At 40.6% G+C, this 24,528-nt stretch overlaps 1 protein-coding gene across 2 annotated transcripts in view; it reads left to right on the forward strand.

Annotated features, from left to right (window-relative positions):
• LOC139950794 (uncharacterized) overlaps positions 1-24,528 on the forward strand; it is an 80,802-nt gene that overhangs the window by 34,482 nt on the left and 21,792 nt on the right. For both annotated transcript variants that reach the window (XM_071949619.1, XM_071949611.1), the window contains one exon: positions 23,867-24,004. In XM_071949619.1, coding sequence (XP_071805720.1) covers positions 23,867-24,004 — 138 coding nt within the window. The remainder of the gene's footprint in view (positions 1-23,866; positions 24,005-24,528) is intronic.

The following is a 24,528-nucleotide window of genomic DNA, read 5'->3' on the forward strand; positions in this document are numbered from 1 at the left end:
TAAATAAATGAGGTATTTGCAGTACTTTTTTGTGTATGGTGTAGATGAACCTGAACCTGTGGAATAAATTGTCATTGTTTATCAACATGGTCTGCTGAATTGTTGGTGTGTGTGAAAATACTCCTTGGTGTTCAGTAATTAGTGTGTAGTATTATTATGCACTCATGACTGCCCTTGATTAGTGGGTTTTACACAAGTAGATTCAAAATGGTCATACTGGACGTGTCCAGTCTTCACTTTTGTAAATTTATACAATCGGTTGCGTATCTATGAATGATTAATTAGACCAAAAATTCACAACAATCTGTACATTGGGACTAATTGGCGGCAGACAATTACCATTTTGGTTCTTGAAGACGTTGACATTTAAGGTGTTTTTATTTATTTCTTGTCAAACTACAGCAAGTGACCTTACCCTCGTTGTTATTCAAGCTGCAAGACAATTATACAATGTGATATCATGTAAAGTAAACACTCCGTGGAACTCTCAGAAATGACTCATAGATTCATGTACATGTAGTGCTAAGTTTAAGTGTAGATGAGAAGATGTTCAAGCAGCATTGTCAAAGTAAAATTATGCCTATCAGAGTAAGGTTACCAGCCAAAATTACAATATCAATTGTACCATTTGTGACCGGTATCACCCTCATTTGTGCTAAGCAGGAAACTGTTAAGCCACTTTATGAAGTGCAGGGAACAATTTTATCAGGCATGCAAATTTGCATAGCAAAATATTTTGAATGAACAGACTTTGTGCATAGTGAATGCTAATGTTGAGTAGCAACCGAGACATTTTGCATAGCATTTTGCTCTGTTATACAAGGGATATCGTTCACTGCCATGCATGTACTTTTTTTCTTGAACATAGTTAAGTGGAAGGTTTCGTCTTTCGTCCATTTGGAAGAACAACTTTGGATCCTTCTCCATAGCGATCAGAAGAGTCAAACCTTACTTGTAAAAAGTAGACATTTGTGCTTCCAGAGGGTCCCCAGTGATCGTCAGAGTCGACAACATTTATGTTTCATAGTGAAGGGAAGCCTAATTATAAACACGTTCAGTGTCTGCCCTGATAAGAAACATTCAAGCGGCATTTAGACTGGACCCCTAAGCCCTTCCAACATTCTCTATAGTCTTTCCTGTGCCTATGTACGTGTCGTCCCGATAAAAGCCTGATGCTGGTGTACCCAAATCAGGAACATTCTGTCGGCCATTTTGAGGACGATCAAGCAAGGACAGGGTAGATTTTGTTTTTTGTTAATCCCAGCTGTCACTTTTTTCAGAGGCGGGATTGATCGAAGAGGGTTTAGGGTGAGCAGCACCTGAATATAATTAAGGGGACAAGTTTGTGAATTACGCAGCATCCAGTCTCTACTTGTAGGGGGTTTAACCGTGGACCCCCTTCATGTCCCCTAGTTACTAGTCTAGACTCTCTTGAATGGAGAGTCTTTGTGGTTGACCTTCTAATAGGGTCTGTATGTTTTCCCGTCTGATTCATCCAGGATAGCCTTGTACAGGGGTTTTCCTGAACACCTCAGCTTACACCAATCTCTTGTTTCAAACTATCTTCTCTTTTCAACCGCTGCCCCCCCCCCCCCCCAAACGGAATGAAAAAAAGGAGAAAGTGGAGACTAGAGAGAGACCAAAGCATTCTCAAAGTCCCACAAAAAAGTTTCCCTGTAGGGCCTACATGTATTATAGAAATAGAAGTGGAGTTTTACATTAAAGTAACTCGAGGCAGTAAAACAAAGTGAAACAATTTTAAGACATTTTAATAGTTATGAGACCATTTTGTGTAGCATCTTTTAAGGGTTTACAAGGTGCTGCAGTGCACTTATAGTTGACTTTCTCTTTTGGTCTAGTCATCATGATGAGCCATCATACAATCAAAGGGGCCAGACTATTCACCCGTCTAGCCTCACTATCAATTACATTCTTTTCAATGGAAAGGGGGACATTAAACAAAAGGGCCGCACTGCAATGATTGTCTATTAAACCCACAAGTCGACGCATCTCAGCCTCTTTGATTGAGTTGCGAGCCGACATCTTGACTCATTGCACTCATGCGATGAACGGACACTTGTTCGTTGACAGCTCATGATGAGTGCATTAGGTATCAATCATTCCTGGCAACAGGCTTTACTGCGCTCCCCCATCTTCAAGGGGACCAGAAACACAAGCTGTGTCGGAGACGTACTTTGTACACCATCCAATATCAACCCTGCATCTCTTGACGTTTGAAAACAAATTGCCTGTTAAAGTGTCTCTTATCGGCTCAGTACCCATCTTTTCCTCATGACATTTCGTATGTTTCCTGTACTTCGTATTTACATAGTTTTGATGAGTTTGCAAAGAGGGGGGGGGGATGTATTCATGATAATCACCCTGACTCTGACTCAGCGTAATAGGTCTAAATAAGTCTTGTTAAAAGTGGAAGAGAAGGAAACCTGAAAGGCAGCAGACATCAAGTTTGTCAATCAGTCGCACCTGACAGTTAACCCTGCCCTCTCGGCTGATAACAAAATACCTTAGCACGCATTCTGTATCCAATAACCTACGTTTTCTTATAACAGGAAGACCCTCGGAGGCCTTGGCACCTTGGACATTTTGGGATTAAGATCTGATATAAGGCTTAACATCTCACCGACACCTGAGGGCTTGCTTCCCTTCAAGGAGGATGGGGCGACCAAGCTTGCTCCTTGAAATTTGTCATCGCGATCCATTCACTCCTCTGTTCTTGGTGTCAGAGGAGACGCTATCATAGTCTTCCTCCTGACTGCTCTTTATTTTAACACATTTTAAATCCGAAATAAAAAACGAGGGCAATTTTGTTTTGTCACTTACTGTTCAGTACTTTGGTTGGCTTATTTAATTTGAGACCATATAAAGAGAAGTAAACAATGTATATGATTAAATAGGGTATACCTTTGGTAATTATTCAAAAAATGAATGACCATGTTTACAATCTAACTAGGTAAGAAGCACTGCACCTGCTGATAATGCAAAACATTTCTATAGAGGAACGAATCCCTTCTGAGGAATGTGGTTTTAGAGAAAGGGATTCAAACAAATTTCATGCATGAAACATTTCTCATATTGTGTGAGTCCAGTTATGAATTATTCTCCCTTTGTGAACACAACTGCTCCAGATTTTCGTTGATATTTCAAAAACACTACAACCTTTTGAAATTAATTTCTTTTCAAAATATCTACAATCATAGAGTTTTAAAACAATCAAACAGTTCTAAAAACAAAACCAAACTTATCCAAACATGTACTACTTTGCCTTTTAGTGTGTAAAGGGAACAGAAGTTCACCCTTTAAAAAGTGCACGTGCCTTTGTTTTCATTCCTGGCAGTCTATTCCGCAGAAAATAACACCTTCCCTGAATTTGATATTTCCTACTGAATACAAAGTATCTTTCAGACATGGGTTGAATGTTTTATGTCGACGGCCTCATCCTGCTGAGCTGTTGAACGGAAACGTATGTTCAAAAATATTTGTGCTAGAGTCGCGCGAAAATTGAGTAACGGGTATACGAGCCAGATGGCCGTATTTAGTGCAATAACTCCTCAATATGGTATGGTGTACACGTACACACATGTGTAGCAAAGCTGTTTGGTGCAGCGACATCCAGGAGCATGGTCCTGTGTATTACTAGTAATTCATTATTGGTCTGGGACTTGGGGTATCATTGCACTTCCTTTTGGATCAGATTGTCTATAATGGGTATATTTAAACCCGAGTACCCAGGGTGCTGGGTACCATGACCAAGGGGTTAAGGAGGCAGTGACCTCTATGGTTTCCTCAGACTGTCCGGGCATGACTTTTATAAAGTGTGATGCTAGCAACCGTCGAACCCTATGCCTGAATGTGAAAGAAAATGCTGACTAACAGTTGGAAAGAGAAAAAACTGAAAAAATCAAGCCTCTAACCCTTTTTTGCACTCGTGCCATACATCATGTAGTTCCTTTTGATTGTTAAGTAAGTAATTTGTGACAGCTAGTTGTGTTTTCCTATTTCCCCCCCCCCCCACCCAAAAAAAAAAACACACAAAAAACACACAATTAGTAGACCTTTTCGAAAGTACCCATTGCGCAAGCGTTAACTGTGGAATGAGATACATGCTGCCCAAGCTAGCTAGACCTTGATCTCTAGCTAGGCCAGCATGCACCGCTTTCCACGCCTAACTTGAGTGTACCGAGTATTTGCGATCAGGTCAATGTACACTGTAAAATCTTGCACAAGAGTTAAACTGCAAAGTAACAGTGGTTTTGCAAATCTTTCCTTTCAGGCAATTAGTCTATGTAGTGAACGTTATAGACTCCGCCCTTGCGGTGTACCCATAGGTATTTGTCATACACGCGATATTTTACTCGGTTTCCGCCCTTTTAGTTTCATTGCCCAATGAAAAGTTCATGTTTATTTTTGTTTGAACATTGGTATTTTTTTTAAGTTGCGCTATACTCTATGGTGACTTGTAATTCCTGAAACAAGTGTGAGTGCCAGCTTTATCTTATCTGCATAGAGCAGGCAATATTTTGTGTTAAAATTGCGCGGAGGGGGGGAGGAGGGGAGTGAAGCAAGGTCAGGTGATACACACACTTTCGCTAGGAAAAATATTTTGACGGGATGAGAATCTTAAAAGAAAAGAGAGCCGCCAGTAGTAAAAAGGTGTGCTTAGATGTTTTTATGTTTCAATGTAGCGGAAAATATCATGTTGAAACCTTTCAATTTAGTTTTTTAATTTGATGAGGTTTTGTTTCATGAAGTTCAAAGCTGCACTGTTTGTTATTTTTGAGTTTTTATTTTTAAAAGGCTTTGTTTATAGAATTTGAAAGACATAGGACTGGCCTATAATTTCACCCTTGCAGAGGCAATGCATTTTGTCCCTTTAATACTGAAAAAGGGAATGTCGTTCGGAACATTGTAAGGGGCACCAATGTCATTTGGAGGTCAACAGGGGCAATTTTCTTCCGTGGTTTTGTTCCTCTCCTTACAAATCATCTCAGAGCTGTTTGAGCGTAAAACACGGTGGCTTTCAGAAGGAAGAAAGTGTTCCACTCTATCCATCTGCACCAAGTTCAGTCACGAGCCTTCTCACAACACACGAGATCTTACAAAGGACAGGGTTACGTGATCTGATCGCATATATAATGTATTATCCATTCATAAAAAGCCGATGCCCACATGCCGAAGAAAGAAAAAAGAAAAAGGTCCTTCGGAACTACTTGAGGATATGTTGATGTTACATAGGCTATGATTAAGGATTCCTCCAGTTTGTCACTATCGATGTCGGCCCTTGTCAGTGGCCGTGACAAGCCCGTCATTGATCAAGCACCCTACCCAGTCATGCTCCCAGCTACAGTATTGGCTGATGGGATATGGAGAGGGCACCACAGGGATCCGTGGTGTGCCCTCTTTTTTGAGTTAACTGGCCTGACCTATATGCATACTAATCATGCATTTACATCCCAGGGATTGGATGTATACAATGACATCAACGCACTCGCAGCCCCCTTTCATGAGCTGCGCATACTACAGGGATGAATGTTAATGAACATATATCGTACCGGGCCGACAGTGCAAGAATATTACTACACCATGGTTGACTACATTAATCACCCGACCCCTTAATCCATATGTTCACGGTAATGTCCTTAATGGATGGTTGGCAGCTATTCAAATCCACCAGTTTTTTATGAAATTTTGATGGACTGTTCTCCTCTCTGAATGAGGTGATTACTCAATTCAGTTTTTCAATATTTCCCTTTTGCTAAAGATATTCTTACAAAATATAATCTCCTTTAAGTCAGACAAACTCCGTGGCTTTCTTGAATATGGAAAGTTCATGGTTTGAACCACGGTTGCACCACAGCTTCCAATTGCTCCCCTTCAAGATAGAAGGAATTTGTCTGTTTTATTTTATCAAGGTTCTGCCAAGGATTTCTTAAGTGGTGGAAAAACGTTTTCCTGAAAACCGTTTCTCTGAAAATCATTGCGAGATGGTTCAGTTACATATACATACATTTGTAGTAGATCATATAAATAGATTCAAATCAAAGAAGTGCTAAAAACAAATGGCTTGGGGTACCTTTTCTACTGGCAAGTTCCCAATTTTACTTTTGGTTGAAAACCTTTGAAATGAAATTGCAAGTGTAATTTTAAAGTTTCAAAAATGTGTGGTGGTCGGAAACAGAGGAAATTCTTCCAGTGATGGTTGGGGAGTCCTGATTGCGGGGGTGGTTTTCTCAGCACTGACCACTGTGGACAGAACCCTGTTTTATGATACAATTTCAAAAGGAAAGCTGAATTATACAAATTCACAATGGTTTTTAAAACCAAGGGAGTCTGCAAAATAAATGGGGTTTTTTTTTCTTTTTTTTTTTTTTCTTCCTTCAATGTGGTGTCCTCAGCACCATTGCTATACTCGTAGAATGAAAGTGTGCTAACACATACAGTTTCATCTATGACTCATACCTTCCCAAGAGAAAACATATGCTGCCATTATAAGGTACTGAAAAAGAGAGAAGGGAAAAAAAAAACAGTGGTCGGGTCGATACAGTGTTACTTTGGAGGGGATTCGGTTACAAAGCTACGTGGTAGTTTTTGGAAAAAATATGCAAGTTAAATGGGTCCCTCTTTTTGGCAATTCCGTTTGGGTTCTGTTCTATCTGATGATTGGGAGGAAGGCCTAGTTACACAAGGGCTGATTTACCAGTGAGGGGGTTTTGGGTTACGGGTTTTAGAGAAACCTGATTTGGAATTTACTGGGGATAAGGTGCTGAATTTTGTTTTGTTCGATCTGGGACAGGTGAGCCAATCGGATCTCTAGGGAGCGGTCATATGATTATAGTCATTCAGTCTGATTGGTCTTGTTCCTTTTGTGAGGGCTAATATTTGGGTCACCTATTCTTGTTGGGAATTTGAAGGATTATTGTGGTTTTTGAGTGAAATGTCAAGATTATTTTGATTTTTTTATGGGGATGTGGGGGGGGGGGGCTTTTTGAGGAAGTTGGGAATATTGAAGGTGGTTTTCAGTTTGACCATTCTGCAGAGATACACATCGATGTATGACGGCGGGTGTTTCATTGTTTCATCACCAACTTAACAGTACTTTCCTGTATGATCACCGATCACTTACTCGGGGTGTGAACTATGTCATGCAGATTTTAAAAAAGAAAAGAAAAAAGGTTTAAGGCAATTACCTTAGACATGATCAACGAAAAAAAAGAAAAAAAAAACATCTTAAGAAAAAAAGAAATCTTATTTGACCAGTGACTCATTTGGTGTCTGCCAGCATCTCTTAAATCCCTTCCACACAATTAAGTCACCTGCCCCAATCTTCTGCTGATTGATGGCTAAAAAGTGCACGCAACATCTGTAAGTTTCTAAGTTTGGCTGCAAAGAATGAGCACGCCCTTCCTTTTGGCTCGGTCCTCTCTCTCACTCTCACTCTCTTCTTACACAAGCCTAGTTTGAGGTAATCAATAAGCACTTTGGGTCATTCTGAAGTCTTCTCTCTTTTTGTTAGAGGTTACTCCATTGGCCAATAATTCTAATGTCAATATTGTCAACCTGCAGTAATAGTGCACAGCCGAGGTTTATGGTGAGGAAAAACGTACTGAAAGAAAGATACAATTCAAAAGTAGTCCAATGTCATAGTGCCAATGTAAAAAGTTTCACAAATGAAAGACATTTAAAGCCATTATACACTTTCGGTAAACAGTATTGTCCAAGTCCCACACTTCGTGTATCACAACTTATATATAAAATAACAATCCTGTGGAAATTTAGGCTCAATCAGACATCGGAGTCGGGAGAAAATAACGGGAAAACCCACTCCTGTTTTCGCGCGTTTCGCCGTGTCATGACATGTGTTTATAACAAATCCGTAATTCTCGTTAATGAGAATTTATATTGTTTTACCGTTTTCTCAAAAAGTAAAGCATTTCATGGACTAATATTTCAAGAGAAGTCTTTCACCATTACCTTCTGTAAACCCTGTAAATTATTTGTAAATCTGTGAACTTTTTTTTTTTCTGTACCGAAAGGGTCCAAGGGCTTTAAGAGTCTCAGTCAAACCATTGTCAATTACAACAAACCGCAAAGGACATTCAATAATTGATCTAGGAAGTTCAAAATGTATGAAATGGTTATGATTTAATAGTCAGAAGCAATGCTATCATAACAGGTAAACGCAAAAATCTCCTCTACCGACAGTCGGCATTTATAATTTCAGTTAATTCCAAGTCGTAGATTAAGTTGCATTGCGCTCTCTCAGCTATGCGGAATGCCAGCGTTAGACATGCATAATTGTTCACACATGGGAGCCGTGTAGTGTTTCATCCCGTCAGAGCGTAGTGGCTGAGTTGCGCAGAGAGTCAAGAGTTTCTCAGCAGATGATGATGATGCAGGTGACACAGTCCAAACCTGCTGCCAGGAGCACCCGGACAAAAGCTTGCTTAATATGTACAGGGCGTGGCTGCTTCACATTACCACTCAGACCATTGGTGTTAGCAAGAGGGGCATCTAGGTGTCGTTTGAATTTCCATTTGAATTAGAAGAGCCCACTTTGACATCCATTTACTTTCTTTCTTTTTCAATTGAAAAGTGTACCACACTAATTGGAAATGAACAAATTGTACACCCTGTATTTCAGCAAATGTTGACAGCCCTTTGGCTGCTAGACATTGGACTTCTTTTGTTTTTGTCGTTCTTTGGGTATTTTTTTCAAATTTCCTTGGCTGAAAATTCATGCCAACTAGTCAGAAATTAACAATGCTCTATTTACCAGCCAAAATACTGTGTGATGTTATTGCTAATAACTACATCCTGCTCAGTAACTCAATGGAACACATGCAGGTGTTGAAACATTTTTGCTCATTGTTGAAGTTAAAATGTTGTATTGTATGTACATGGCATCACCATTCTGCCACATCAACAAAAGCAGAAACTCATGCCTGGGATCTTTCCCGTCACGTTTCCCCTCTGGAATTCTAAAAGCAGAAACTCTCTGAAGTGCTTTCTTACTGGCGATATGTAAGGGGGAGGGAATGGTGTATAACCAATAACCTGTGATATGTCCTCACTCCGCGATCATACAAAGGGGGGAAAACAGAAAGCAGCGGAATTAACCTCCATAGGGACACCCATGACCTACATAACACTCATTGCACATGCACATCATGTGAACTAAATTTACATTGCACACTACTGGCTTCACACTAATGCGCTATAACCCCAACCCATAAACTAATAACCTTAATCTCTTTACCCCCCCCCCCCTTCTTGAAATGGGGCGAGCTTTGATTTCCCTGTGGTGCAGTGGTGTTCCATCCCTTATCTCATCATCAGAGCCGGTAAGTACTGGGCTGTCTGCACTGCGCTGTTCCCTTGCGGAGTTCCATCCAGGAATATTGCGGTAGTCATTATACGGGGGCAGGGCGCATAAATACACAAGTCACAAAATACAGCTAATTTTCTGAGGGGAGACCCTGGATCACAGTTTTGCGTTGCAAAGAATTGATTAATCCGAAACACTATGTGGACATCTGCATGAGATGAAAAGGAAAGGAAAAAAAGGTTGAATAGGAATGAAACCTCGCACCATTCGGGTGTGTTTGGCTGTATGAGTAGGCCTCCACATGTCCGCCCTCCTGACATACACTCTAAACATTGAGTGTGTTAGACGCCACATAAGTGCATGAAAAAATACCAACTTGCAAAATAATGTTATCCAGTCAGTTTTTATTGTCTGTAATAAGCACCTTGCCTGACTTAATTTGGGCGCCTTCATTTCCGAAATTCATTCGCTAAAGCCTGCTCCACTCCTTAAGATTCAGAGTTGTTATTAAAAGAATCGGGAAACTCTCATAAAACTTAATCTACAATGATCCAACCATCACAAATCAGCAATTTTGAATTCAAGATCGTTTTTTTTTTCCTGTGAATTTCTTGCATAATACATCTCAAAGTGCTCTACCCCCTTCTCTGCTTTTTTACGGTAAGCATCGACTTTCCCTCAACTCGTATGGAGTTTGTTTTGTTTTGAGGTGTGTTTTTTTGCACAAATTTTCCTGCCCTCCTCTTTCCGAGATGGTTTTAGAAAGGGCCAGTCGGTCGGCTCACTCAAGTATTTTCCTTGTCATCACGCTGCGTAAATGGACCGAGCTTGTCTATCTCGAGTGTGCACTATTGATCTCCCGGACAATTACGGGTCATAAATGTGCCATCGCTCCTTCTAGCCAAATTTCATTCAGGTCTTTAGAGTAACGTGATTTAATAACTGATGAGGGACATGTCATGTGATACCCCCTTCCTAGATCACAGCCGAGGTTTCGGACAAGTTCCCTTTTTTTCTAATTAAAGATGGTTTTACTGTTTCGGTAGCCGTAGTGATATTTTTGTTTTCATTTGATTAACTACCAAAGATCTTTTTGAGAAGGAAATTTGTATTTGTGGATAGTGTTCTCTGTTGTTTTTAGCACTCTGGTAATGATCTTCAGTGATTTTAAATGAGCACTTCAGAAGGCATGGGTACGTAGTGCATAGAGTTGCCCCTTCTCTATGCCTAGTGGGACTCATGGACAAAGGGGTAACCTTCATGAAATGAGTGTAGAATGAGATGTTATCACTTTCTGTGGTATTTTTTTTGAGGTTTTGAAAAGACAACTCTGAAAAAGGGCGGCTGTTGCGTCTTAATGAAACACGCCTCCATATCAGATTGTGGCTCTTGGAAGTAACCCAGAAACACCTCAACAGCGCCCTCACAAGGCCTCGCAAAGGAGTGGCTAGATCTATCATTGGAATGATTGACATAATTATACCGTTTGCCCCATCGGATGAGGCAAGCCTCTAATGTTTCAATGAATCCACCGGGCCACTTCGTCAGGTTCAGACAGCCGACACCATGAAGTGTGCAAGCAGTGTCGCTACCCAAGTCTTCCTTACTACCGGCGCTGACATTATCAGTTTTCTCGAGACGCCGTAAAGGAGTTGCATACTTCCTGGTGGAAAAATCGTGTACATGTCAATAGTGCCTATCCCTTTCACTGCACCACGTCCAAGTCACTACTAGCCAATCACGCAGTGTGCCAGGTTTTTTTTTCTTTTCTTTTTTTGATATTATAACGGCCATAGCCCTGAGAATTTTTTCTAAATCTTGGATTACCTTATTCCGTCCAGTCCTTTTGGAATTGGAAACCCATACTTTTGGTTCGCATACCCCCAAGATTTCCTTTCAACCCAGATCTGTTCAATTTGATTGTGAAAACACCACTTGCCCACTTCTTTTGAACTGGAGCAAGAATCGGAAATTGATATTCTCCAGTTACTGAATTAAATCTTGAGAGCAAGTAAGTTTTTTTCCCAAATTAAGTGTATTCAGAATACCTCAGTAGTGAAATTAATGTGGACGTACGAGTGAAATCACTATGCTGCCCAGAGCGCCCCCAGATGAGGAGACTGTACCAACCTCTGTTTTTACCTCTTCAAATCAATGTTACTTGCATGGTTTCAATGAGACCTCTTCAAAATCTGTCTTCAAACCTAATAACAAGTTGCAAATTAACCTGAATTTTTAGGATGCAAATCAACAAATGCCTTGAACATGGGTTGGCATAATTTATGGAAAAGGAACAAACATGCAAACTGGTTTGGACAACCAGTTAAAACAGATGTACGTCGCGGAATCTGCTTTTCTGTGTAGTCGGTGCACCCCGGGGCGAATCGTCCCACCTCGCTTGCATTCAGAAAGGCATGTCTGTCATTAGTCAGACATATGGAACCCTAGAAAAACAAGGCCCCCTCACCATCAAGTGCAAATTTCATAAGCGGAAGGGAATAGGCACGGGCTATGGAAATGTTGGCACTATTACATTTGTACCTGATCATTTTCACAAGTCCTCAAAGGATCTCTTTTTTAGTGTTCTTGAGCTGGTCAGTTTTTACAGATTTAAACAAAAAATTAATTTGTCCAATGTTGGCAGGGACATGGGTCTAGCCCCTATTTTGTTTAGTTTTAATTATAATGTCATGACCTGGATACGAACCCCCATTCTAAAAACACCAGTGCTTGGATCCTTTGAACTAGACTGCTCGGCCAAACCAGCCACATAGAATCAGTACTCATTATGGCTCAGTGCTAACATGGAACCTGACACAAAATGAGAGTGTAAAAAAAAAACATTCATGAAATTATACAGGACTGTAGGGGCTTGAATTTTTTTTCTTGGTCTAAAAAATCTAAGAGTACAATCATTTTGAGAGGTAGAGAGGGTGACACTGTGTTTAACAAACTGGTAGCTCGTTTACCCCCGTTTGATGTGTAATGAAGACACAGAATTGACTGTAAGTTTTAATAACTAATTGATGATCTTCCTCTGTGGAAATCTATCTGCTTGTAGTTTTTAGTACCCCCGAGGCAACGGCTGCAAGGTAGCCCCGATTCCTTTATTAAAGGGCTCAGGAATTGACTTCAGAGGGCTCAGGGAGATCACGTCTGCTCTTACGAACGTCGCTGAGAGTGACTTTCGATCCGAGGAGTCTTCCTTTGATCCGCAGAGTGCGTCACCCTGATGTCATTTGTCAACGCTTCTTGATTCATTTCCTCCATCTTGTGGAAGAGAATGTAAACAAGCCATTGTTGGGTGGCTAGGCCCTTTAATTTCTGAGCGCTTCCTTTCGAAGGGGGGCCAGGCATCCCGGACATGTCTGTCAATCGTCAGCGCGATTGCCGGGAGGTGCGAAAAGACTACCTGAGTCTGATGGGGAAGACCAAGCCCATATGATTCACTACTGAAGCCCTCCTCTCTCTTATCTGTTTCTTTGCAACGGGGCAAAACATTGCCTTGGAAGCGTGGATTCGTCACTCAGTCCTGGAAACACATAGTGTTGAACTTCATAGTCAATTGAGTCAATGTCCATGAACATTAAATAATGGTCACATTTCACCTTGTGTTGTCGGAGAACCATTTGGAAGGTTAGGCTGACTAACACTGGGTGATTTTTAAACGTGAATTTAGTGCATGCATGCGAAGTCTACTTTGGAAGGGCCGCGTTGAAATTCTGTTCATTTTCTACGTAGCCAATACTGTCACTGCTAGAAACCAATTTATTACAAGTGGGCAAACTACATGTTATACAGTGTATAACACAAAGCAATTAAAGATTGCCTTTGAAAATTTATGAGACATGCACATAAGCACCATTGGATTTGCAACATTCTGAATAACGCTGTGGGCTTGAATATCTTGAGCTGCGGCGTGTTTTTTTTTGTGTGTCTCCCCTTCTTCTTCGGCCGTGTTAAGAAAACTTGCCCTGCACTCATCTCAAACAAATAACTATGAAGCCTTCATGAAGAATTGCCATCCCTGGAGGTTTTTTGCGTCCGTCCGCTTATGATATGCGCTGCTTTGTCTCACTGATGGACGGCTCATGAATACTTCATTAAAAAGTCGACATGGGTTGAAGAGATCATTTTGAAATTCAGCACAGCGCTGCCTCAGTGTATGGTGTTTCATACCTGAGGGGTGTGATGAAGTGTACGGCTAGTGTGAGTTCCCCCGTAAGCGTCCATTTACAATTTTGTTTAAAACATTTCTGAAGTACTCACTGCATATTTGCAACCACGGCCATATCTCATGTGCCGATGACTCATCTGAACGCAGGTGAGCAGATCTTCATGTCTTTACACGGAAAGCTTTCAATTTCTGTCTTTCCTCCCTGTAGAACTTTTTAGGGGTCTCTATCTCTCTCTCTTTTGCTTTCTTTCCCCCAACCCCCTTCGGCAAGTCACTTTTTTTTCCTAAAGTACTTCAGAAATTGTAACATCAACTCCTCAGAAAGACTTTATTGTTGACTTGACATTTTCTCTCGATGCCAAGGTGCTCTCCTATGAATGAAATGTCATCCGAATAAACGCATTTCTTTCCCGCTTTTCTGGTCAAACTGTCGAGAGGTTTTTGGTTTAGGGGGACACGTAGTAGAGAGATTCAGTTAAGGCTCGAGGGATTTGGGGAAGAGTGACAGTGACACGATGGTAAAATCAGCATTTAGCAGAAGTATAGAAGCTACTACTGGAGAAAGAAAAAAAAGCAGTTAATCAGAGGAGATTTTTGTGATTTCTCTTAGACTTAGTACTTGGCAAATTACCAAAGTTTTGTCATAGACAGGGTGTGATCCCTTGCTATATACATGTATGTACGACTTCTGTCTGTGTTTCTGGCTGCTCAATGTGCATGGTAAACCCTTATACACTGAATGTCTCATAATTCAAAAACCTTAGAAACCGTATCAGTAGAAACATGCGCTATTTATAAGACCAGGTACATCCAAGCCTGATGCTTCCCCAAGGCAATGAAGGTGATTGCCTTGGTGCCCTTGAAATGGTCAAGTTGAAATTTACCATTCCTTATGTGGTGTCCTTTACCAATGGTAATGCATTGGTGCCCTTGCCCTTTCAAAAACGAAGCATACAGGTTTGTTCATGTACATCATAATTTTACTTCACCCATTAATAGTTTAATCATTTCCCAAGATTCGGTTACTGTTTTGCCTTTCCTTTCTCAATTCCCCCAGTCAACAATTATCAGAGCCACACGTGTGACAGCTGCCCCACAAAACCGTTAGGAGATGGATATGTCACGCTGCGAGGATATATGGGTCAAGCGATTTCAGTTAATCTCATAACGCATAATTGATGGAGTGCTAATCTTACAGGCAATTTGAGGTTCTTTGCTAGTTCGCGTACTTTCCAAGTGCGCCAAATGTTAAACGGAAAACCAGACCTAATTTTATTCGTTAATGACTCCGTAATGACTCCGTAATTATAAGTATGTGATTGATTCTACGATAGTGTTCCACCATTTTGACCCCCATCTTTTTGATAATTTTCCCTGAACGTTTCATTCATTTTATTTCTGAATGGTAAGGTAAGTTCTCCAGGGAGCAAAGCACTTCTATTTTGAAAGTGATACTGCAGATAAGTAGGTGGTTGGAGATATAGGCCGTAAACAAAACTATAGTTGTTCAGTAACCTGGGTGTGGGATATCATTATCATGTTTAGAGCACAATCTCGTTTTATCTACTCACTAGCTCACAAGCAATATCAATATTGGATTTTGTTAATGCTCATTTAAAAAAAAGTTGTGATTTTAAGAGTAGTTTTTGCTCGAAAAAGTGTGGTTCGAAAACAACCACTAAAAGGCGTAAGAAGTTTTAACCATGAAGTTTATCTTTGCATGAGTTCTTTTTAAGTTTAATTTCTGTACAACTAACCAAGCCAAAGTCTGGTCAGTTTACTTCTTTTTTTTAAATGCAAGTTTCCCTTCGTTGGCTACATAGTCATATTCCTTAAATCGTAACTTCATAGTGACTCATTAAAGAGTAACTTCTAGTACTGATTGAGGGGCGTGATAGATTTGAACCATACATCAACTTGTCCAAAACAGATGTGAAAATAAAACGCACTTGCCTGTTCGAAGCGATAAAATGATCAACCGGTGTACAAATATCTAGGGCAAGTACCAAACAAGTGCACTAGAAACCTTGTTGTTATGTGATGTAAGGGGTTGAAGAGTAGAGCAAACACAACCTCTTAGTTTAACTGCCTCTCTGTTCTCTCTCCTCCACTCAACTTCCCTGGTTGGTAGGTACCAGAGCATGTACCAAAGCAGCTACCAACACAGGGAGCTAAACAGGTACCAAAGCAGGTAGCTAAGCAGGTACTTGTCTTGGTGCAAGACGTTTCTCGTTTTCCTTTCATGCACAGCCCGGCCAACTCACCAACAGCACCCGAATCGACCGCCCCACACACTCACCTGACTGAGTCCACTCAGTTTCTTGCGGGGCGGTGAGTGGACTAAGTCAGGTGAGTCGATGCGGCGCTGTTGGTGAGTTGGCCTCGCTCGCTGTGCGTGAAAGGAAAACGAGAAATGTCTTGCACCAAGACTAAGCAGGTACCTAAACAGGTACCAAACTAAATGTAGGTACCAAAGCGTACCAAAGCAGGTGCCGCAGCAGGTACCTAAGCATGTACCAAACTACATACTAAAACAGGTACCAAAGCAGGTAAGCAGGTACCAAAGCAGGTACCAGCAAGTACCAAAGCAGGTACCAATGCATTACATTCCTGAACCTAGATGGGTTGGACATTCTTGATGAAAATACCTTGACAGTTTTTGGCTGCCTTCTGAACAAGTAGACACTTTCACAAGTGACTTGTTTTGTATATTTATTGACAATCAGCGTTACATTTGAGGAGGACGTATAAACTAAAAAAGTGCTCATCTTTGAGACATTTTGTTCTTGCAAGGTGTCACTTACTTTATTGTAAATACAGAAAATGAAGAAATTCAAGGTCGCTATTGCAAGCAAGGTCCAGCATTACCAGTCGCTGCATTTCATTATCAGCAGAGTACTCTTCTCTAATCGTTAACTTTCTTGACAAGTAAAATGACACATACATTTCTTATCAATCAAAACCAGAATGGGGTTTTTATTTCACAAAATCAATGGTGACGAAACCCTGACATTAACAAAACTGTCAACTCTTACCTGTTACCTGACGCCGCGGCACTACAATTCCACCGAAATAGCCCCATAAATTTAATCTAGTTTACGCCAACTGCAAAGCGTTTTAGTCACTCAGGAAAAGTTTGAATCCGCATGGATTAAAACATTTCCTCCAAGAATCAAACGATTCAACACATTTGTCACTTTGAATTAAAGATGTGTCTTTAAAAAATTGTCTGGCCCGTGTCCCACTGTCCTCATTGAAAAAGTTTCCAAAGATTGCATGCATTGGAAAAACGGCAAGAGTTATTGCTTGGTTGAGTGGATCGTGCGTGCGGGGAGTTTTATCAGGGAGGGCCCATATTAGAGGCAAGCTACTCAATCACTCACTGCTACACAGATGGTGTTCCACTCAACAGTACATGTACGCGGATCGTGGCTTTTTTTCTCTGAGCGGGACCTCTAATCCCCCAGCATTAGGGGTGTAACAATTAGTATTTTTGGGGGTCTCGCTGCTGCAGCTGCAGGAATTAAGAACTCAAAGACGTTGATGAGGCATTTGGCTAATTGGAAATGCCTGTTTTACGTATTGCTTCATTCTGAAAAGGGGAGGAGCCTAGAATGTAGAATTCAGCATTTTTGGAGGGTCGTTTTATCCTGGTTTGGTTGTGTGAGTCGTTGAAGGCTGTGCATGGAGTCTTTTCAATTCAATTTCAATTCAACGAACATTTATTTCCACAAAGGGTAATCACTTAATAAGAAAACAAAACAATAGATACAATAAAACTAGTACGTGGAGGCATTACCCAGGAAGCCGAAGCTTATAAACGGAATAAGAGATGTATGAAATTTGCTAAAATGTCATTTATCTTTCAAATTTGGCCACATCAAACTTGTATGGTTATGAAAACATAATCTTGGATGCAGAGTTATTGTACAATGATCAACCTTAGCAATGATTAAAGCCATTGGACCCTTTCGGTACAGAAAAAAAAATAAAAGTTCACAGATTTACAAATAAGTTACAGGGTTTACAGAAGGTAGTGGTGAAAGACTTCTCTTGAAATATTATTCCATGAAATGCTTTACTTTTTGAGAAAACCGTAAAACAATATCAATTCTCGATAGCGAGAATTACGGATTTATTTTAAACACATGTCATGACACAGCGAAACGCTTGGATACACGGGTGGGTTTTCCCGTTATTTTCTCCCGACTCCGATGACTGATTGAGTCTAAATTTATATATATAAGTTGTGATACACGAAGTGTGGGCCTTGGACAATACTGTTTACCAAAAGGGTCCAATGGCTTTAAACAGCATTAAGTTTTATATGTTTGTTTTGTTGTTTTATGCTGTTTCCTTTGATTGTAATGTTCCTGTTTGTGTTTCCTCGTTGTGGAGAGAAAGCTTGTAATTTTAAAAGGTTAGATTGATTTTTAAAACTCAAGGCTAACGACACGTGTCAGGTTGCCAGCATGGAAAGTTTAACAAGCATGCAGTGATCCTATATGGTCTAGCTCCTGTGCGATTCAGCCTGGTACCCTGCATGATTAACATCTGCAGAGCGGAGTCCAAACCCAGACTGTGAATCAGGTAGCCCTTTCCCCTCACTCAAGCAGTATGTAAGGTCGTCCCCAAAGTTGAAATTGCCTGCAGTCAAAGTGTAAGAATAGAACTTGGGGGTCAACCGTTCCCAGCAGGGTAGGGACTTGATACTAGTGACCCTCCATTACCAGAGAGGCCAGGGGCTAAACAGGAGCTTCCATTTCTTCACTCTCTGCACATTGCGGTTGCCACGATTTCGCTCTCGCTCTCCTCTGCCTTACCTACTATAGAAACATTTCATATTTGTCTTGTAGTCCGTGATTGCCGTGTCCCTTTCGGCGGCCAGATTTTTCTTGACAGGGGATTTTTGGTTTGAGGGGTGTGGAGGTTTTAGCTGGTCAGGTGTAGTTTCATTGTGGGGTTGAATAGTGTGTCCCTGGTGGTCAGACTACTGATTCATTCAGTGTTGGGTCACTGAGTGACAAGGTCAGTCCGTATGCAAATAACCAGCAGAGAGAGAGAGAGTGGTTCATTATTCAGTGTGAATGTCCACTTGTGTGTTGTTGGTAATGATCAATTGCATTCAATGAACAGAGCTGCTGACTCTCCCTGATGCTGCAGAAGGTTGCCTGAAAATAAACCAATCTATCCATGTTCTGATGACCAAATTTTAAGATCTTCCTGATTGTTGAAACATTTTCCCTATTTATGTTGAATGTAGTTGTTACTATCTACCTGATTGTTGTGCAAAATCTCACTTATTGTAAGACGCAAATGTTGGCAGCTCTGCTGTATACTTGTATCATGAAAGGGGCAAGACTTTTTTTCCCCTTTTTCTTTTGATTTTGGAAATCTTTTACCCCCTTCCACTCTGGTAAAAGTTACACAACCACTCTTTTCGTCAATGAAATTCTACCTTGTAACAAATTGCAGCAACCTCGGTGTATTCCCCTTTAAATGATTACAACCCTTTTTATGCATTCCATTTACCACTCTTTTCCGGAGCTGGAAATTGACTAGAGTGGAAGTTTAATAAAAAGTGAGTTTCTCTGAAAACCGAAAGCATTGAATTTCATGGACATCATCTTTTGAGGCATTGAAGAGGTCATACCCCTGTGGCTTCCCCAACAGCTCCCTCTCCATGGTGCCGGCTTCGCTGAGCTTATTTTCCCGCCTTTCGCTTCCTGGTTTAGTCAAGGGCATCTGGTTTATTACCCTACCCCCCTTTACACCCAAACCAAAAATCCAGAAACAGGTCATGATTTTTGTTGGCAAAGGTTTTTCATGATGGACAGGTGTCAGGGATGTCCCCTGTAATTAGAGTGCCGCTTTGGGTGGTTTCCTCACAGGTTTTTTTCTCCTCCTATTTTCCTTTTTTATTTCCAGAAACATTTTTTTGCATTCCAGGTTGGCACCAATTTACGGAGAAATATCACATCAAATCAAGAGTGGAGCTCCCACTTAAAATATTTGCGGGAGTTGTGTAAAGTGATGCCTTCGTTTATTTTCATTTTTTACCAGATTTCATTGAGTCCTTTGACATTTCTGACTCGAAAACAAAAAAAATGGCACTGGCTTCCAGGCAATAAAACATTGGAATGCATCTTCATACCTCATCACTAAATATTTGGAGCTCAAAAGTGACACCTGTCAGTCCTGATTGAAAAGCAAATCTACCTGATCAGTGTCCCAGTCTTTATATGGAACGAAACATCAAGTGTTTTACTCCCTGCGTCTTAAACACAAGAAAATTCTCTGACATATTGACAGAGATTGAATTATTCTGCTTATTGATAATATTTCCTGTGGCAGATAGTACACCTCGATATTGTAATTTAGGTGATCCTTTTTCTTTGACTGCGCACTTGTGTGTTATTCACTTTTGATGACATTGCATATTTTCCTGATTGATTATTAGCCTCTTGAGAGTGTTTGCGCTGCGGTATCTTTTGGACTGGAGAATGTCTATGAATAATGACCGAGTGTTTTACTTCATTCTGGTTTGCAAATCAACCTGTGAAACCTCCCGCACGATGATTATTCTGCGAGCGTGTTTGTACAATGATGATAGAAACGGTGCAAGTTTTGTGAAGTGAGTGATTTCATACGGTTAACAGTTTCGTACACGGATGGAAAATTATAGACAAGACACAAATTCATCAGGTACCATTCTCCGCTAAACAGGGTAAGCGCCATCTCTTCTGCACTAGCTGTGTAAGCAAAGATAGCTGAAAAACTTAAAGTCCACACACGCAAAAGCAAACAAAAACCTTTCTATAAACATGCTATGAAATGCGCTTAAATTGAAGGAGCATCATTTCCATAAACAGGGCATCATGCCCTATAACAGGCCATCAAGTTCAAGATCAGGGCATAATGTCCAAGATCAGGGCATAATGTCCAAGATCAGGGCAAGGGAAGCCAGTGTACACCCTCTGTTGTTCCAGAGCTGGATTTGGTTTTCTGGACGGAAAACATAATTAGTTGCACTTAATCGTTAATGCGAAGAACAGTTCCATTATTGATTGATGTTGAAGAGTTTTCTTTGTTCACTCCTGCATGGCACAGATGATGGAACACTGTTTCTTAATGAAGTACGATTACCGAATGCTTTTACAACAAAATTAATTAGTATGCCAACAAGTTCCCCCCTCCAAAAAAAAAAAAAATAGGGCAACTTGAATTTACAAAAACCCATGTGTTATAGTATGAATGAGTTCCTTGAGACAGTGATTAATTACAGAGGAAAATTGTTAGCCCTTGGTTCAGCGAAGCGTGCTCGTTGCGTTCATATGAAGTGATAGCAATAGGAGAAGACACTAATGCACCCAAGGTACTTAAGTATTCATCCATCGCCATCGTGATGGATAGGTGTACAGTCCCCATTGTGCTAACCACCACAAAGAAAAGAATCTTGAGAGAGAATATTGCATATGGTGCACCATCCACTCCAATCTTGCGTCCTTAGCCAACTGGGTGATTAATGCAGTACGGTGACCGCATTTTTTTATATATTTGATTGGGAAAGTGAGAAAACAAAATGAGGTCACTGTGGTACGTCTGCAGCGGTGCGTGCGAGGTCCTATCCCCCCCCCCAAGGAATGCAGTGTTCCTGGGCCAATATCCATTAATTGATGCGGCGGGCTTCGGCATTGTTATTCCACAGCCAAGGAGACAACGGTGAAGCTATAGGGCTGTAGTTATCAGGAGTCCTTGTTTGACGGTAGGTCGGCCGAGTCGGTCGTTCGGCAGCGGTAGAAAGCTCAAGCAAGAAACCAGGGTTTTATTCCCTTGCTAAGCGGATCAATATAGGGGATAGTGTTACAGGGTTTGAGGCCCCGTTTGCTCCATATATTTGATGAGTTTGGGGTTTTTCTGTGCGTGCGTCTCACAGGATGAGAGGACTATTGCGAGTGCTATGTGGATTGGCAATGAGAAAATTGACTACTTAGAATGCATGAGGTATACATGTACACTGCACTCTTCCATTACAGTCCCAGCCCGCATATTCTCTACATGTCATTTACAAGTATTTAAACATGCAAGAAGGTTTGGGTGGTTTTATGTTCAAATCATACCCACTCAGGATTTCATTTGTGTTTATGAATTGTCGTTTATTGCAACTCAACAAAACATTTAGAGAAATTAATGGAGGGAAAACGAGTCTTTAGATACACAATAAACACCTCTGAAAGATTTCAGGAAAACAAATTTAGGTTCAGGAGGGAAAAAACAACATACATTCTGTTTAATATTAAGCTACTCTTTCTCCTAAATCCAGATCCTTGTCCTTTTTGGAAGCTGCATCCTTTTTTGTTTACTTTTTTTGTTCGCTTTATCTGATTTTGTCACACAATGAAATTTTTGAAATTATGAGTAAAGTCTCTGAAGTTTAGGATTGAAGTTTTGGGAGTGCACACACACACTGCCTCATTCATGGATTTCAATTGGAAAACGAACATTGATCGCGGTGGCTTAATATCCCCAAGGTATACCGACCAGGAACAAATTTAGTAATGGGTAACAAAGGCATAAAAAACCCGAAATCCACCACCGAAAAAGGACCTGAGCTACTTATATCCAGGCAAAGTCTAAAGCGTTTTTTTTTTTTTTTTGGCTGCCTCATGTCTCGGATCGATTCAGGTCAAGTTTCGGTGCTAGTTTTCAAATTAACCCTTTGAGGGCCTCTAGGCTTGTTGGTCAGGGACAATATGCATTAGCTTGCCAGGATCCTGCAGGTGTTGATGGGAACCTATAATGCTACCAGTTTTTACAAATGGGAAAGAAGCGGGAAGGAGGGGAGAGAAGGGAAAAAAAGGGTAGTCGGGAAAAAAAAGTTGCTGTATTTGCACTCTTGGTATTCCACTTGCTCTCGCAAACAAGCAAACTATTTTTCTATTGAATGGGAACACTTTCAGTTTAATGGGTCGGCATTTACATGTCCTTTTTTTTCCCCCCGCCTTCATTTTTAATACTGGGTGTTTGATCTTACAAGAAAGCTAATTGTCCCATTGTGGCTGGTAAAAGAATTTGTTGCCCCCCCCCCCCAACAATCACACTGAACTTGTCTTTTGTTACAAGCAAAGTTGGGTGAGACGAGTTTCAGCACGTTGTGTCCACAACATCAGACGCGAAGGGCCTAGAAAAATGGGGTTAAGGAAGTTTTCTTCTTTTAGACTTCTTTCAGGGGAAAGATTAAGTTGGAAATTTTGCAAAACAATTTAGGCGCAAGTTCCATGTTGAATAGTTCTTATAATAGGTCTTAAATAGGGAGCATAGAAATCTTCTGCAAACACATTCATTGTACTCGCACCTTGTGAACTAGTTCTTGAACTGTTACTGATAGCATACATGAATTCTATTTCTTTTTTAATCCAAGAGTTGAGAACTAGTTTAAAGCTTTGCACACTTACAGGAACTTAAGCTAGCGCAGCTTTCATGATAACATTCATCACACGTAGGTACATGATCATGAATCAAATCGGCCATGAAAATTGAAAAAAAAAAAAGCCATTTCAAATCCTTTTCATGAACCAAAACCTTTACCTCATTGTTAATCTGAGGTGGCAACCTCTTCAACTAAAAAAAGCACACCTGCGTGAAACATACACCTGAAAAGCATTTGGGAAATTCCAGACATTCTCCAGCGATCCATGGTCCTGTTGTTTTGGCTTTTTAGCGCCATGTTGGTAGGGAACAGTCCCTGAGAAGAACAAAGCCTTTCTAGAGAAACACATGACCAAGGTTATTATTGCTTTCACATGAGTTTGGTGACCGTTGGAGAGGCCCTCTGTTGTTCCCGAAGGATGTCCACCTGCAGTGTGGCCAGGGTTTGTCCACTCTTGAGCCTCCCTTGATTTCAAGGTTTTGGGGTCGTTAGCAGTGGGAAAGGAGGTCAGGTATAATAATAGCCATGGAGTTGAGCTTATTTAGCTGTGAGTGAGTGTGGTATGGGTTCTGGCTGTTTGCCATACAGTACATTAGTGACTTTCCAAGTATGTAGAAACAATGACATAGCCGTGGCCTTACATCATTGCGTTGGACAAGTCCTTATTAACATAGAAATCCCCCCAAACAATGGCCACATTTTGAAGAGAAAGTAAATACTGCTCAGCACAAAGGGTTACTTTGACATGTCTTGTTAATGCCTGTTTCCCTGCATAGCATTTTTTTATTTTTTATTTTTTGCTAATGTTTTTTTCCTGCTTCATGTAAATGCGTGTACATTACCATTAGTCATTAACTTAAGTACTTACAAAATGCAATTTGCTTAATGTTGTATTTCTCTTTCTGTTTTTCTCCAGGGACCACAATGAGATTGAATACATTGAACCGGGGTCGATGGAAGGGTTTGTGTCATTACGGAAGCTGGACCTGAGCCACAACAACATCGTTAACATCACGGAGAACACTTTCCCATCACAGAGCAACCTCCATCACATGTAGGTTTTCCTTTTTTCACTAAAGCGGGCCTTGAAGGGGGGCAAGGCAGTTTCCCCCCTTGTGGCCATTTCCCATTTAGAAAATTGAAATGTCTGTGGGACCTGTATATTTATAAGGGGAGACATGCATAGACCAGAGGCAGTGGGAGCAATTTGCCTCGCTGAAATTCAAGGACTGGTACAGTAAGTGATGATGTAAACAAAACACTGGAAGCGTGTGCAGAGATTTTCATAAATAATACAGCAGGCACTAGTGTAGTTTTTTACATGTTGTGTACTGTGCATTATACAGTTCTGGTCTTAAAACTGAATATTATTTTTCAGTTCTTCACCAGGAGAGTATTTTTTCATTTGTCCCAACTGGATAGTATTTCTTAGCTATTCAAATAGGATATTATTTTTTTATTTCACCAAACTGGATAGTATCTCCCAGCTGTTTAAACTAAATAGTATTTTTCATTTCTTTAAATTGGATATTATCTTTCACTCAGCTATTTCAAACTAGACTTATCTCTCATCTTTTC

This window comes from Asterias amurensis, chromosome 2, assembly GCF_032118995.1.
Source record: "Asterias amurensis chromosome 2, ASM3211899v1".
Lineage (NCBI taxonomy): Eukaryota > Metazoa > Echinodermata > Asteroidea > Forcipulatida > Asteriidae > Asterias > Asterias amurensis.